The sequence below is a fragment of the Ptychodera flava genome, chromosome 5 (assembly GCF_041260155.1).
Source record: "Ptychodera flava strain L36383 chromosome 5, AS_Pfla_20210202, whole genome shotgun sequence".
Taxonomy (NCBI): Eukaryota; Metazoa; Hemichordata; class Enteropneusta; family Ptychoderidae; genus Ptychodera; species Ptychodera flava.
Window position 1 is genome coordinate 14851987 of NC_091932.1, and position 15879 is coordinate 14867865.

The 15879-nt window shown below is 39.0% G+C and overlaps 1 protein-coding gene across 1 annotated transcript; it reads left to right on the forward strand.

Annotated features, from left to right (window-relative positions):
- The first annotated feature begins 1522 nt into the window (after positions 1–1522).
- On the forward strand, positions 1523–15624 carry LOC139133109 (uncharacterized). Its single transcript, XM_070699529.1, has 5 exons — positions 1523–1755; positions 2543–2772; positions 12991–13020; positions 13919–14009; positions 14764–15624. Exons 2-5 carry the CDS (start codon positions 2706–2708, stop codon positions 15263–15265), a joined length of 690 nt encoding a protein of 229 aa, XP_070555630.1. The 5' UTR covers positions 1523–1755; positions 2543–2705; the 3' UTR covers positions 15266–15624.
- Positions 15625–15879: the final 255 nt, after the last annotated feature.

Consider the following 15879-nt stretch of genomic DNA (forward strand, 5'->3'; position numbering starts at 1 on the left):
TAGTTGAAGAAGAGTTTGGCTTATATGACGCCCATGACAATGAATAGTACTTGTACACGAGATAGGGCCGGATAGCAACACATGGAAGACCAGGAGACTTGAAAATTATCAGGGAATTTTGAATTCTGGCATATGAGAATAATCAAATATTAGAGAAAAAAGATTGGGTTACAATGCTGGATTTCTACGATGAAAAGTCACAAGTTCATGAAAATCACTTATAATCAATTTATACCATTAATTTCAGGTTCTGGCATGTTCACATTATCATCGTCCAATAACACAAAAGTAAAACTTTGAACAGTAAAGACTCTAATTTAAATGAAAAATATATGACTAATGTAAACTATTAATTTTTACCAAATATGCCATTATTACACTCGGCCCTGGCCACAATTTCTGCGATTAAACATTTATTTTATGGCATATTTTAACTTTCCATTTTTTGTAAAACGTTTATAAGTAGCATTTAAGTCATATATGTCTTGTACTTTGGAAAACAAATATTTATCAGTAGGTCACTGTGCTCTTCACGATTTGCATGCTCCCTCATAATTTATTTTGTGTGCTCTTTTGTGCCCGCGTCGGACTTGGCCAGAGTTGGATTAACTTAAATCGGCTTAGATGGATAAATCCAAAAAGCTCACTGATGCATTTAAAATTAGTCAATTCAAGAACGTGTCTTTACAGGAATATGGCTCTACAACCTGCTGATAAGACTAGGGTAGTGTTGAACATCGGCGGGCACTAGAACTACGCTATACATATTTTATGTTTTTCCTATTCGTGCATTCCTAGTAAATATGCGACTATGTGATATTTTGGGTGGGACTTGAAAAATTTTGATCACATAGACGTCACATAGACGGAGGACAAATTTTGGGGGGGGGGGCTTGAAGGGGCTCTGGGGAAAATAATTTCAGTCCCGATTCCTCTAGCCCCTCCCACCATTAATTGTAAACGCAGCCTTGGGGATCAATACGCTAGTCTTCTAGTTCTACATGGTGTTCTGCTGTTTTAATTACGAATATGAGGGGCGATATTTTACGAATACTGCGAATAATATCAGTCGTTTAGCGAAGATTGAAAGCGACTCAGATCACAGTCGCTTGTGGTTAGATACATGGCGAAGGCCCCAGTAACCTTAGAAAAAGGTTTTCCGCCGTGTACGTGATCTATATCACGAGCGACTATAAATGAGGATCCTTTTTCAGCTTCATGAAATGAGTAATAATCCTAACGAGCATTAAATGCCGTCATTCCGTCCAGTACCGCTCACAATGATGTATTGCTTTTGAGTGCCGATGGTCATTGATTGTATTCCATAAATGTATTTGTCTAAATGGGCGATCATAATTCTCGCTGCTGTCTCACAGCTGGCATTGGAAAGGTGCTCAGTCGGTCGGCCATTACAGAATACTGTGACGTAATCGCACGTAACATGCAATTTCGTCGACTTTGCAAATGTATGCAGCTGAGGGCGGGAGATTAATGTACACTATAAACAACTGAATTTCCCTCTGTGACTCTGTCAGAGGGGCAAAGGTCACCAGAGGGCCGGATGATAAACACGCCGTTTCAGCTATCAGTCAACGTACAGACCTGTTATGATAGCAATTCTTTGAGGCGTATGAATTTTTAGCAGCTTTCTGGTGTGTTTTGACTCAAACCAGGCTCTTCGACATATTACCGTACAGATAGCGACTTACTGAAGGCAACGGCGAGAAGATACCCGATGATCGTGGACACAGAAAGGTAGGAATAACAGGTCGTCTATCTAAACCGTACATCATGTTTTAATCATTTTGAACACACGGTGTGTACACCCACTTTCGTGAAACGGTCACAGAGTTCGAAGTGTAACCGTATTTGTTTTTGGAGGTGTGCGCAATATTCTCTCGACAGTATGTGGCGAGACCGTGGCCCCGGACCGTGGCTCAACACCCCTGATCACCAAGCATTTCTCGGCTGGTGTACGTACAGTGACGGCACGTGGGCAGTCAGGGTTCCCGTGGCCTCAATCAGCGTCACCGAAACATTTACTTCTTCGGAGAAAATAGTAATCGACTAGTTTGTTCTTTATTAGTCATTGTCATTTTAGCTGATCAAGGACTGAGATCAAGTTCATGCTCATAAAAAGCGGAACTGTCGTTTCGACAGGAAAGTCAGACACGATTGATGGGGCTATTTAGACGTGTGCTGCTAGCGAGCGTGATGCTCCTATGGTTGTGCGGCTGCAAAACTAGTCGCCGTTTTTTTCACAGGTATACGTTAGAGTAGTCAGGTGGATGGGTTGTAGTACTGGTCGACGTAAAAATTTTGGGGACGTTTATTGACAGACTACTGTTTGGTCTGTAGGTCGACAAAGAAGGGAAGTTCATGTACTGATCGGGGCAAACGAAGGTTCGACCAGTGGGTGGGGTTGGCTTTCAGCGATTCAAAAGCCGGTCAAAATTACTTCTTTTTAACATTCCTCTGTCGCTACTGTAGCGCGTACCGTTTCAGCTACCATCATTCCTGTGTCTCTGCTGCCTATTTTCAGATTGAGAGAAATCACGTGACAGCTTGGACCCGGTGAAGTGTACTACCAAGCATTCAATTCTGAGAAAGACGTGAACCGTACGCACAACTTATAGGCCATCCAACACAACAATGGACACTCCGATGTAATTGTGGCAAATTAAAGTGTCCCACACCCCGTCAAAATGTCCGACAACTCCTCAACAATCGCATCGATGACGCCAGTGTCGTTTGCTGTCACAACGACCGGGGGTAAGTTCACGTTCAAGACCGCGGTGGGTCAGTTTACCTCCTCTTTAATAGCATAGATAAATTAACAGGTAGAACACAAGTTTATGTTGCCTTTTGTGTCGTTTACTCCGCTATGCCAAGCTTCTTTCTTATTGACTCGTCAATGCCTCACACGTTGATCTTCAGCATTCTAAACAAAGAAAGGCGTGGGCTTTTCAGTTCGCTGATCCTACTTAGCGTACAAAGTATTCTTGAATGTTAATGGTATTTCTGGCGTTGACGACACGACGACATAGTCTCCCAGTCTGGTCAGTAACAAAAACACGTCACATAACCGCTATTTTCAGGCATGACAACAAAATTTGATACAAGGTACATCTTGTGGACATACAGTTCTTCTCTTCAGGCCTTGCACGTATATTGGAGTACCATTGTAATCGAAGTGGTGGATGTGTTAAATTAAAGCAGTCAATGTTGACATTGAGGGCGTCATTTACATGATGACGGAAAACATGCCATTGGATGAAAGATGGCTAACAAATTCGATAGCACCAACCCTTCCTAAAAGAAGTTGAACAAAAAATAGTGCGTCGACGTAGATCAAAATACCAACTTTTGCCTACTTATTAGCATACCCGTCACTTGAATGTCTCGCTGAGGTGTTTCAAGAAATCCGGCCACGAGGGTTTTAGTTTATGTTTTACGTTCGATGGCGTACGATTTCCGCCGCATTGGTAGCAAGACTTTAATAGCATCGAAGCAGTAACCCGCGGGCTTATATTGCCTGGCACGTACAATATTGGCGCCGGTAAATATTTGCTCGATGTCAGTAACGACATCCACACCTATATAAGGCAAGCCACTAATGGTTAATGTATTTATAGGGTTAATAAATATTTACCGGAGTACCAGAAACTACTTGTAAAGCGGCTGTGTTGTAGTACTATACACATAAACGTAAAACTGCAAATAGTTTGGGAAATATCCTTGATCCCGGGCCTTGATCCTGTACACTCTCATAGCATGGCTGTGTTTCGAAGCAGGTAAAATGAAACATCGGATGCCGGCAACCGTTATGTAAAGGTCAAAAGGTCATGCACAACAGTTCCATTCTGACCTGCGTGCTTGCAGAGTCATTTGACAAGCTGATACAGGACGACGTATCCTGTATTTAGATATTCAGTTCACAGACCTAGTGTTATTAGCTCCCATAGCCATATGTATATATGGCAATGGAAGCTATTCTTATAGGATAGGGAAATGTCTGTATGTCTGTATGTCTGTATGTCTGTATGTCTGTATGTCTGTATGTCTGTCCGTCAACATCAAAAACTCCAAAACCGCTGCATATTTCATCTTGATATTTGGTGTGTACATGGATGATGGGCTGTAGATGAGATTTTGTTCAAATGAAGTTGTCATTGCCAAAAATATGCAAATTAGTGCCAAAAAAGGCGTTATTGGTAAAAAATCTTCTTCTTCATAACCACTGGTCAGACAGCTTTGATATTTGGTATACAGGTCCCTAGGGATAACCCAACTTGGATTTTTTCAAATTGTGATGAAATATGCAAATCTGTATTTTTAAGGAATTTTTTTGTCATTTTTGGTCAAAAATTTATTTCATCAAAACCGCTTGTCTGACAGCTTTGATATTTGGTATACAGGTCCCTAGGGATAACCCAACTTGGATTTGTTCAAATTGTAATGAAATAAGCAAATCTGTATTTTTAAGGAATTTTTTTGTCATTTTTGGTCAAAAATTTATTTCATCAAAACCGCTTGTCTGACAGCTTTGATATTTGGTATACAGGTCCCTAGGGATAACCCAACTTGGATTTGAACAAATTGTAATGAAATAAGCAAATCTGTATTTTTAAGGAATTTTTTTGTCATTTTTGGTCAAAAATTTATTTCATCAAAACCGCTTGTCTGACAGCTTTGATATTTGGTATACAGGTCCCTAGGGATAGCCCAACTTGGATTTGTTCAAATTGTGATGAAATAAGCAAATCTTTATTTTTAAGGAATTTTTTTGTCATTTTTGGTCAAAAATTTATTTCATCAAAACCGCTTGTCTGACAGCTTTGATATTTGGTATACAGGTTCCTACAGATAAACTAAATATGAGATACAGAATATATGATGAAATCTGCAATTTTGTATTTTTGGTGCAATTTTTGCCATTTTTGGTCAAAAAATGTGTTTCTCAAAAACTACATGTCTGATGCCTTTGATATTTGGTATACAGGTTCCTGGGGGTTCTCTTAGTGTGATATAGTGAAATTTGATGAAATCTTCAATTTTTGTATTTTTGGGTCAGTTTTTGCCGTTTTTTGGTCAAAATATTTGTTTCTCAAAAGTTACTCATGTGATAGCTTTGATATTTGGTATACATTTTTATACATAATTATGATGAAATCATCAATTTTGTATTTTTGCAGCTAATTTTGCCATTTTAGGTCAGGCCATCCTGAAATGAGCTATCAACCTTCTTCATCAATACATATGTCACAAAATGTTGCTCTCTACATAACACAGCAGAGCTCTGTCGACCATTGGGTTGCTTGTTAGCTCCCATAGCCATATGTATATATGTTTACAAGTTTACATTTTATTGAAAATCTCAATAGCCACTGAGCAGATTAGATGAAAAATTAGCATGTAAGTACTTTGGGCTGACCTGAAATGATTGTGCACATCTTGGGTCAGTATCTTGGACTTGCTATTTTTCATGAATTTTTTTGTAATTTTCTCCCATTTTTGGTCAAAAAATCTTCTCTGAAACCACAAGTCTGATTGATTTGAAACTTGGTATGGAAGTGCATAGGAGTGACCTTTCCCAAATCTGGGCAAATCGTGGTGAACTTTGCATATTTGCATTTTTTGGCTATTTTTTCATTTTTGATCAAAATTTTTTTTTTTTAACTCTGAAACCACACGTCCGATTGAGTTGAAACTTAGTGTAGAGGTTTTTACGGGTGACGTCAGTAAGATTTGATCAAATTCTGGTGAAATTTGCATAATTTTATTTTATTGGGGGAATTGTTTCTATTTCTGATAAAAAAATCTTTTAGCTTGATTTTAGCTTGTTTTGATAACTATATGGGAGCGACCAGTGACATTGTCACTATTTTCATTCTTCCGTTCCCAGCTCCATGCGTTAATCTAGGCTCAATATCTACCTACAATTTACAGGCCTACATGGTTTCGTTTTAGTCTCTCTCTCTCTCTCTCTCTCTCTCTCTCTCTCTCTCTCTCTCTCTCTCTCTCTCTCTCTCTCTCTCTCTCTCTCTCCACATATATGTACGTTTGTACTATGTATATATTGCAGGATGCATGAACAGATATCATTACTTTGTACATGAAGTAATTTGTGTTATATATATATATATATATATATATATATATATATATATATATATTGTTATGTAGGTCATTTACCCCACACTCATCATGACCAGAGTTCAATTAGTCTAGAACATTCTCAAGGTCACTGCCCTTAATGACCTCACAACCTTGAATTCAATTAGTCATGTTTGGAATGTTCTGGAAAGTTGATTAGTTGTGTAAGAGAGATAATTTTAGAACAGTAATTAGCATGTCAATAAAAGTTCTAGATTGTTCTTATATGCCTTTATAAAAGGGACGTGCACAGCTTCCAGTCAGACTTTTGGGATCGTGTCTCTTGTGTGTTACTAAACTCCAGCAGTAGTCATTCTCAAGACTTTTCAAGACCTTCACTGTCAACGCTGGATTTATACTGTGGTCTTTGTGCAGCTTCAAGCCTGCAAGCCAAAGGACTGTTCATTCATCCGACTGACTGTTACAACTCTGAGACTGGAGCTTTGCCGTCCCAGCTGAGATAAGTAGTCTGTACACTTTTAAAGCTTGTACTCTGTCCCTAACTTAGCAATTAGTTTTGTTTTCGTAATAAATTTTGTTTAAACGGAAACTGCTGAGTTCACCCTTTTGTTCGTTTTCTCTGCACGTAACAAAATTGGGGGCTCGTCCGGAGACGAATATTTTGAGCCGTTTGACAACATTTTGACAGCCTTTTCAAAACTACTGTATACTGTGAACTCAGCGAAATTCAATCATGGCGGAATTCAAGCCAGACGAATTTATGGATGACCTTGATCAGGACACATTTAATTCCCTCAGAAAAGACAACCTCATAGCACTGGCAAATTTCCTTAAAGTAGATGTCAAAAGATCTATGCGCAAGCGAGAAATACAGTTCAAGATTGCAAAACATTTAGTTTATTCTGGCCATTTTGAGGAGTCTGCCTTAAATGATTATGAGCCTGAGTCTTCCTCTGAACTCAGAAAATTAGAATTAGAATTGCGGACAAATTTGGAGATTAAGAAACTAGAATTACAAATGGAAGAAAGACAGAAAGAAAAAGAATTACAAATGGAAAAAGAGAGACAGGCATTAGAAAAAGAAAAAATACGAATGCAGTTAGAAATGGAAAAGAAGACAGAAAGAAAAAGAAAGGCAGGAAAGATTAGAAATGGAAGAAAGACAGAGAGAAAAAGAATTGCGATTAGAAGAACAGCGATTACAGGTAGAAATAAAACGTTTAGAGCTTGGACAGTCAGGAAAATTCTTCCCTTCAGACAAGTTTGACATCACTAAGCATTTCAGGTTAGTTCCCCCTTTCCAAGAAAAGGATGTTGATAAATATTTCCTCCATTTTGAGAAAATTGCTCAGAGCCTGAATTGGCCTAAGGAGTCCTGGTCTATGCTTTTGCAGAGTGCTTTGGTGGGTAAAGCCAGAGAAATTTACATTCAGTTGTCAGTAGAGCAGGCTTCAGATTATGATTCTGTGAAGGAATTAATTCTCAAGGGCTATGAGTTGGTGCCTGAAGCTTACCGTCAGAAATTTAGGGATTGTGAGAAGGTGAAGGATCAAACTTATGTTGAATTTGCTCGAACAAAAGAACAACTGTTTGATCGTTGGTGTTCTTCTGAAAAGGTCAGTCAGAATTATGACAAATTACGACAGCTCGTTTTGATTGAGGAATTCAAAAGGTGCATCCGGAGTGACATCAAGACGTTTATCAATGAACAAAAGGCAGATACATTGGAGGTTGCTGCACGTTTGGCCGATGATTATTCATTGACCCACAAATCTTCATTTCTCAGCAAACCATCCCAGTCCTTTTCATACAGAAACAATGCAGGTAAATTTAACTCGTCCTTTTCGTCCAAGAATTTCTCAAAGGAGAGTAGAAAATCAAATGACAACAGTTCACAAAATTCAAGTAACACTTCCACATCATCAAATCCCAAGTCTCAATCTCCTTCTGACAAACAGTTCGGTACACTTTCTTGTAATATTGCAAGAAAGACGGCCATTTAATGTCAGATTGTTTCAAATTGAAAAGAAAACGTGAAGGTCAAAGTGGTCAAAGTGGATCTAAGCCCACCGGCTTTATTTCTTCATCAACTCAATTAGAGTCTAATAATGTGTGCAACACATTTTCTGAGGTTAAACCCCTCTTATCCCCAATTAATGAGGTCAAGGTCAATTCTTCTCAAGATAGCATTATGGGTATTTTCGAACCATTTATTCATGATGGTTTATATCACTTTCTAGTGATTTTTCTTCTGCTACCCCTGTCAAAATTCTAAGAGATACCGGGGCTTCCCAGTCTCTTTTGTTGGCAGATACCCTGCCGTTTTCTGAAAAGTCATTTTCAGGTTCTAAAGTTCTTATTAAGGGGGTAGATTGCAATGACTACATTCCTGTTCCTCTCCATAATGTCTACTTGTCTTCGGACTTGTTTCTGGACCTGTGACTTTAGGTATTAGGCCTTTTTTGCCTTTTGAAGGGATTCACCTTCTTCTTGGAAACGACCTTGCTGGGGACAAGGTCATTACTAATCCACTTGTGACTGATAATCCTAGTTTAGATCAGGATCCAGAGCCAATTGAACAAGAGATACCCGATCTATTTCCTTCATGTGCTATTACTCGAGCCATGTCAAAGAAAACTTCCGAGAATCAAAATACTCTCAAAATAATGTCACAGATGTTGACTTAAATGACACCTTTCTCAGTCAGGTGTTTGACACGGATCATTCCGTTATCCCTCGTGGATTTGAAACTTCCAGTAAAACTGCTGACCAAAGTCAGACATTTTCTAGATCAAATCTCATTGCAGAACAACACAAAGACCCAGATATTTTGTCTTTGTTGACAGGGTAGATGATGAAGGTAAAACTTCAGATAGCTCTGTTTAGTATTATAGAAAATCTGGTATTCTCATGCGTAAATGGAGACCTCCAGATGTCTTGTTGATGACGATTGGCTATAAAACATCAAATTGTGGTTCCAAAGCCCTACCGTGCTGAAATATTGCGCCTGGCCCATGAAACCCCCTGGGCTGGTCACTTAGGAGTCAGGAAAACTTATCATAAAATTCTCAGTCACTTTTATTGGCCTAATCTCAGGCAGGATGTAGCACATTTCTGTAAAACTTGTCACACATGTCAAATGGTAGGAAAGCCAAATCAGACTATTCCAAAGGCCCCTTTACAGCCAATTCCTGCATTTCAAGAACCATTTAGTAGGATACTAATAGACTGTGTTGGGCCCCTACCAAAAACAAGATCAGGAAATGAGTACATGTTGACAATTATGTGTACATCAACTCGGTTCCAGAAGCCATACCACTGAGAAACATAAAGACAAAGACTATAGTGAGAGCTTTAGTCAAATTTTTCACTTTATTTGGCCTCCCTAAATGTGTCCAGTCCGATCAAGGCTCCAACTTTATGTCTGGTATTTTCAACAAGTAATGGATCAGCTAGGCATTAAACAGTATAGGTCCTCCGCCTATCATCCAGAAAGTCAGGGTGCTCTTGAGCGATTTCATCAAACTTTGAAAAACATGGTTAGGACCTACTGTTTTGACACAGAGAAGCAGTGGGATGAAGGAATTCATTTTCTGCTCTTTGCTGTTAGAGAGTCAATTCAGGAGTCTCTTGGTTTTAGCCCATTTGAGCTTGTATTTGGACATACAGTCCGTGGCCCACTTAAGCTCGTTAAAGAGAAATTCCTATCAGACGATGATGATTGTCTGAATATTTTGCAATATGTGTCAGATTTCGTACAAAACTCTCTAAAGCATGTGAATTAGCCAGAGAAAATCTTGAGTCATCTCAACAGTCAATGAAAACCAAATATGATAAAAGCACCTCAAAACGGAAGTTTGAACCAGGTCAAAAAGTTCTTGTTCTACTTCCAATCCTGGCAAACCACTCCATGCTCGTTACTTTGGGCCATACCTAATTGATAAGAAATTGAGTGATTTAAATTACATCATAATAACACCTGACAGGCGAAAACAAAAACAGCTATGTCACATAAATATGCTTAAGCCATATTTGGATAGGGATAATCCTACTATAACTCAGCCTGTCAGTGCAGTCAGTTCAAACCATTATGAAGATAGTGATACTGAAACTGACTTGAGTGAAAATACTCTAAACTCAAAGCTGGGCTCGGTCAAGCTTCAGAACTCAGAAATCCTGGAGAAGCTGGAGTCTACAAAGTTGGCACACCTCCAGCCAGAACAACAACAACAGGTGAAAGAACTGCTCCATGAATATAAACACCTGTTTCAAGATGTTCCAACGAGGACAAACGTCATCTATCACGACGTTGATGTTGGGGACAGTAAGCCTGTAAAACAACATCCATACAGACTGAATCCAACAAAAGCGAAATATCTCCAGGAAGAAGTCAAATACCTGCTGGACAATGACTTTATTGAACCCAGTAAAAGTAACTGGAGTTCGCCGTGCATACTTGTTCCCAAATCAGACCACAGTTATCGTATGTGCACGGACTTTAGGAAGGTCAACACTTTAACAAAGACAGACACTTTCCCAATCCCGAGGATTGATGACTGCATCGACCGAGTGGGAAAAGCCAAGTATGTGACAAAATTTGACCTACTGAAGGGATTTTGGCAAGTCCCTCTGACGGATCGTGCTCGTGAAATATCCGCCTTTGTTACACCAGACGGATTGTTCCAGTACAAGGTGATGCCATTCGGAATGAAGAACTCTCCGGCAACGTTCCAACGGATGATCAACGACGTCATATCCGGGCTAGACGGGTGTGCAGCTTACGTTGACGACGTCATCCTGTATAGTGACACCTGGGAAGAACACATCAAGCTCATGCGGAAGTTCTTTGAGAGACTGAGTAAAGCAATGTTGACTGTCAACCTTGCCAAATCTGAGTTTGGTTGGGCGAGGGTGACTTACCTCGGACATACTGTAGGACAGGGTGAGGTAAAACCTGTTGATGCCAAAATCAGTGCCATTTCAAGTTTTCCATACCAAACTGCAAACGACAACTGATGCGCTTTCTTGGTATGGCTGGTTACTACAGAAAATTCTGTCCAAATTTCTCCACAATTACTGAGCCTTTGACTAACTTACTTAAAAGAAAGTAAAGTTTGTTTGGTCAGAGCAATGCCAACAGGCATTTGACACACTTAAAGCCATACTGCAAAGTGCCCCAGTGTTGTCTGCACCAGATTTCACTTTGCCATTCAAATTAGCTGTAGATGCTAGTGATACGGCTGCTGGTGCTGTTTTATTGCAAGAGGATAGTCATTGGATAGATCATCCTGTTTGCTATTTTTCACGTAAATTTAACAAATCCCAGAGAAACTACTCTACAATTGAAAAAGAGTGTTTATCTTTGATATTAGCTTTACAGCATTTTGAAGTTTATGTTACTTCTTCAAATCAGCCAATAGTGGTTTATACTGATCACAACCCTCTTGTTTTTCTGCAGAAATTGAAAGGCAAAAATCAGAGATTGTTAAGGTGGAGTTTAATGTTACAGGAGTTTAATCTTGACATTACACATATCAAAGGCAGAGACAATTTAATTGCAGACTGTCTCTCTCGTATTTAGAGTTTATTGTTGTTCACTTTCAAGAAATTTTATTGTTGTTCACTTTCAAGGAATTTACTTTAGAGTAAAACAAAATTTGAGTACTTAAATCCTTTTCAAGATTACATTTGTAAAAGAAAGATTTTTCTTTGAAAAATTTTCTTTTTTGAAGAGGGGTGTGTTATGTAGGTCATTTACCCCACACTCATCATGACCAGAGTTCAATTAGTCTAGAACATTCTCAAGGTCACTGCCCTTAATGACCTCACAACCTTGAATTCAATTAGTCATGTTTGGAATGTTCTGGAAAGTTGATTAGTTGTGTAAGAGAGATAATTTTAGAACAGTAATTAGCATGTCAATAAAAGTTCTAGATTGTTCTTATATGCCTTTATAAAAGGGACGTGCACAGCTTCCAGTCAGACTTTTGGGATCGTGTCTCTTGTGTGTTACTAAACTCCAGCAGTAGTCATTCTCAAGACTTTTCAAGACCTTCACTGTCAACGCTGGATTTATACTGTGGTCTTTGTGCAGCTTCAAGCCTGCAAGCCAAAGGACTGTTCATTCATCCGACTGACTGTTACAACTCTGAGACTGGAGCTTTGCCGTCCCAGCTGAGATAAGTAGTCTGTACACTTTTAAAGCTTGTACTCTGTCCCTAACTTAGCAATTAGTTTTGTTTTCGTAATAAATTTTGTTTAAACGGAAACTGCTGAGTTCACCCTTTTGTTCGTTTTCTCTGCACGTAACAAAATATATATACATATGATAGTATATATACTATCAGAAGAGCTACATTTAGTCAATAATCAATGCCAGTAAATCTACGCTGTTAAGCAAACGCTCTGAGTTGGTTTTAAAATGTCGCCACCGAATTCGAAATAAATCTTGATTATTTACTACCGAATTTCAACACTACCTAAGATCGCTGTATAATGGTACTCCCGACCTTATAAATGAGTGAAAAACAAGAGAAAACGTTATAGATCTGTTCGAAGATTGCTGGCGATTATTACTGCCCACCCACGGTGGTGACATTATTTTTAGTACTCGTAATTATCCAGTCAATTTGCTTATCGCCTGAGCGATTTGTCGGAGGAAGGAAGGTGAATTGTGTTCATGAACGTCATATACTGACCTTGATTGTGTCCGTAATCCTGCATTCTCTCAGTTGATTGCAAGGCATAGGCATGCACAGACAAAGCTACTAGGCAAGCTTGTCTTTGGCTCGCCGACATTTCACGGTTGTTGCACTGTGTAAACCATAAAACCATCATTTTATTAACATCAAGTTTATTTCGTTCGATACCCAGCGCCTGGTGGCTGTTCCAGCTCCTGCGACGGTGAGTGTTTAATTTATTTCACAAATTAGTCTCAGAGGATATAGATTCAATGCAGTGTGTCAAGCCGTGTCCTTTTATGGTGCATGTATACACTGATGAACTGTACACCCTCCATCTGGGAAAATGTATGGCTCGGGGAGTGGTCGCCCCGAAACCCAGAACTCCAGAAAAGTCCGCATTTGATCAACATATTATATGGAAAAAGTTAAACCTATAAACGCGGTGCTTATTGTGCTTAGTCTGCTTCCTTTTGTTTCGTAAGAATATGATGTTACTTCTGTGCATGAAACATGTTGACATGTCAGTAACCGTTTAGCTTTGCTGACAATTATCGCGCGCAAACACAGTGTTTGGCATTGTCCTATACTTGAAGTGTCGTGTTCATTGGTTCGTATACACTTAGTTACATTTATATGTCATGACAAACGCAGACTGCGGAGAACGTATCTCTCGGCGAAGATTGTGAATGCGTCAGTGCTCGATAGCTCTAATTTAACTTTTGGGGTTTTTTTCACAAGTCCTTTCCTGTGATATCAAGTAGATTTTTTGGTATGTCCTCTAAAAGGTTGTGAAATATCACTTTTCGTCCCGATAACGTTAGCCTTTATGAGTGTGATATGCATTGTTATCGGTGGCAATCATTTTTCAGTATTAATTTACCAACGATGACATTTTTATAGAGTAGCTGCTGAGACCGAAAACAAGCGTAGCAGATAAAATGAAATGACAATAGACTAAACACTTCTAAGGTTACAGTTTACATTCTGAACACATAGCTAAGATTTTTAAAGAAACGAATAACGAAAAAATGTACAATGATTTTTACAAGGTATGGCGGCTGTCACTCCATTGGTCTGTGTTAAAACTAAAATTTCGATCTTTTTTTTCATATCTCAAGGAATAATCATCGTAACAATCGTCTTAGGAACACTATTAGTCATCAGCTCTTCCGCTCTCCTTGCTGTTGCGATAGTCCTGATCAAAACGAGGTAAGTGCGATACTAGATTTGTATCTCGAACCACACAATATCGAACGGTTTCAAAAGACGCAACCCATTTCGTGTCTAGTTGTCTGGTTTCGTGTTGGTCCTTCCTGACCTACTTGAATGTTCAATCCGCTACATAATTGAAGCGCCCTCAAACGACGAATCTTCCTTCCCGTATCCGATTGATGTCATTGCTTTTGCGATTCTCTTTAGCAAAAGTTGTAAAAGTGTACCCTTCCCCAAATGTATAATACGTACATACAAAGAGGAATAAATATAAATAAAGATGTCGTGGTGTACAAATGTATATGACACCGTGTCTTGACCAACTCTTTTTCTGGATTACGTCATTATCTCGGAATACTCGGAGTTCTGAAATCCGCGCGGCCAACAAAGTATATTATCACTTGTTAGAGTTGTGTTTCCACTATAATTATGTGGCCCATGATTTATTTTATTTATTGTTGGTTTATTGACTTAATCGTTTGTTAATCTATATGATTAACATTTTAAAACCCTAAGTGACGTATTACTGAACATAATACTAAAGACACTGCCTCTTTCTTCGTTTTTCTCTCTCTGCATGTCTCACCATCTCACAATCTGTCTTCTCTTTCCTTCCGGGCCGATTGTTACATCTATCTCTAACTCTGCTTCTATCTTTTTGTCTCCTTCTGTCTCTGTCTGTCTGTCTGTCTGTCTGACTCTCTCTCTCTCTCTCTCTCTCTCTCTCTCTCTCTCTCTCTCTCTCTCTCAGACGGAAACTCGCTGATCAGAAGGCGGCCGAATCAAAAAGGGCGGAGACTTACCAAGACGTGTTTTCAAACGAAGACGTCTTACAGAAACGTTCATCTTACATTCAAGAGCGGGAGATAGACGACGATTTGACATCAGTTGGACGCACAACGACCAGCTCGTTGCATAGCAACGACGACAACGATAAACTCGCGACTAACCCCAGGACAGACACTGCTCAGCCGATTGAGGACGACCCACGGCGAAGGAATAACAACATGGCAAACGTTGGCGGCGCGCTTTTAAATAACACTGTAGATTTAACGAAAGGCTTGCCTAACAAAACCCAAAGTGCAATTGATCAAAGGGACGACAGAAAGCCAAAGTTGACGGTACAAATTCCGCAAAATGATGACGTCATTTCAGAAATGCATCCAATTTCCGCAATCGCTACCCTGGACAAAGTTATCGCACAGTTTGAGTTTGATATGACGGAGCTTGATCTTCGGGACGAGGAAGTCTGATCCACCGTAACGCACTCCATTCATTTTGTTCGAGGCAGAGATAAACAGTGTTACTTATCCGTTGACTTTGAGTGCAAGTGTAGCGAATGGAATATGGTACATAGGATACTGTGAAAGAAAAAAATTGTTAAACCTACCCCAGGGGGGTAATATGAAGAACGGTTGACGTCATCGGAGTTATTCGGAGATCAAGGACAAAGTCACGATTGACTTGAGGACACTTGTCAAGTCATGAGACGACATTTATTCAAGATGAAAAGGGACACTTTCTTTATTCTGTGTTCATTTGCGTTTGAACATACATCTTGAAATATTAGTAAAAAAATGCATTGCGTGGTCTTATGTCATCACAAACACAACACTGATTGGCATACCCTCTTCCAGGCTTTGTTGTGTGGCTGTAAAAATTTTAAGACTTTGATCATTCTATATGCGGTGGATATATATATATATATATATATATATATATATATATATATATATATATATATATATATATATATATATATATATATATATAATAGTTTACGTCTATCCTTATATATGTATGTATTAAACAATAACAATACATAACAATAACAATAACATAATTACTTCAAGTACAAAGTACTATT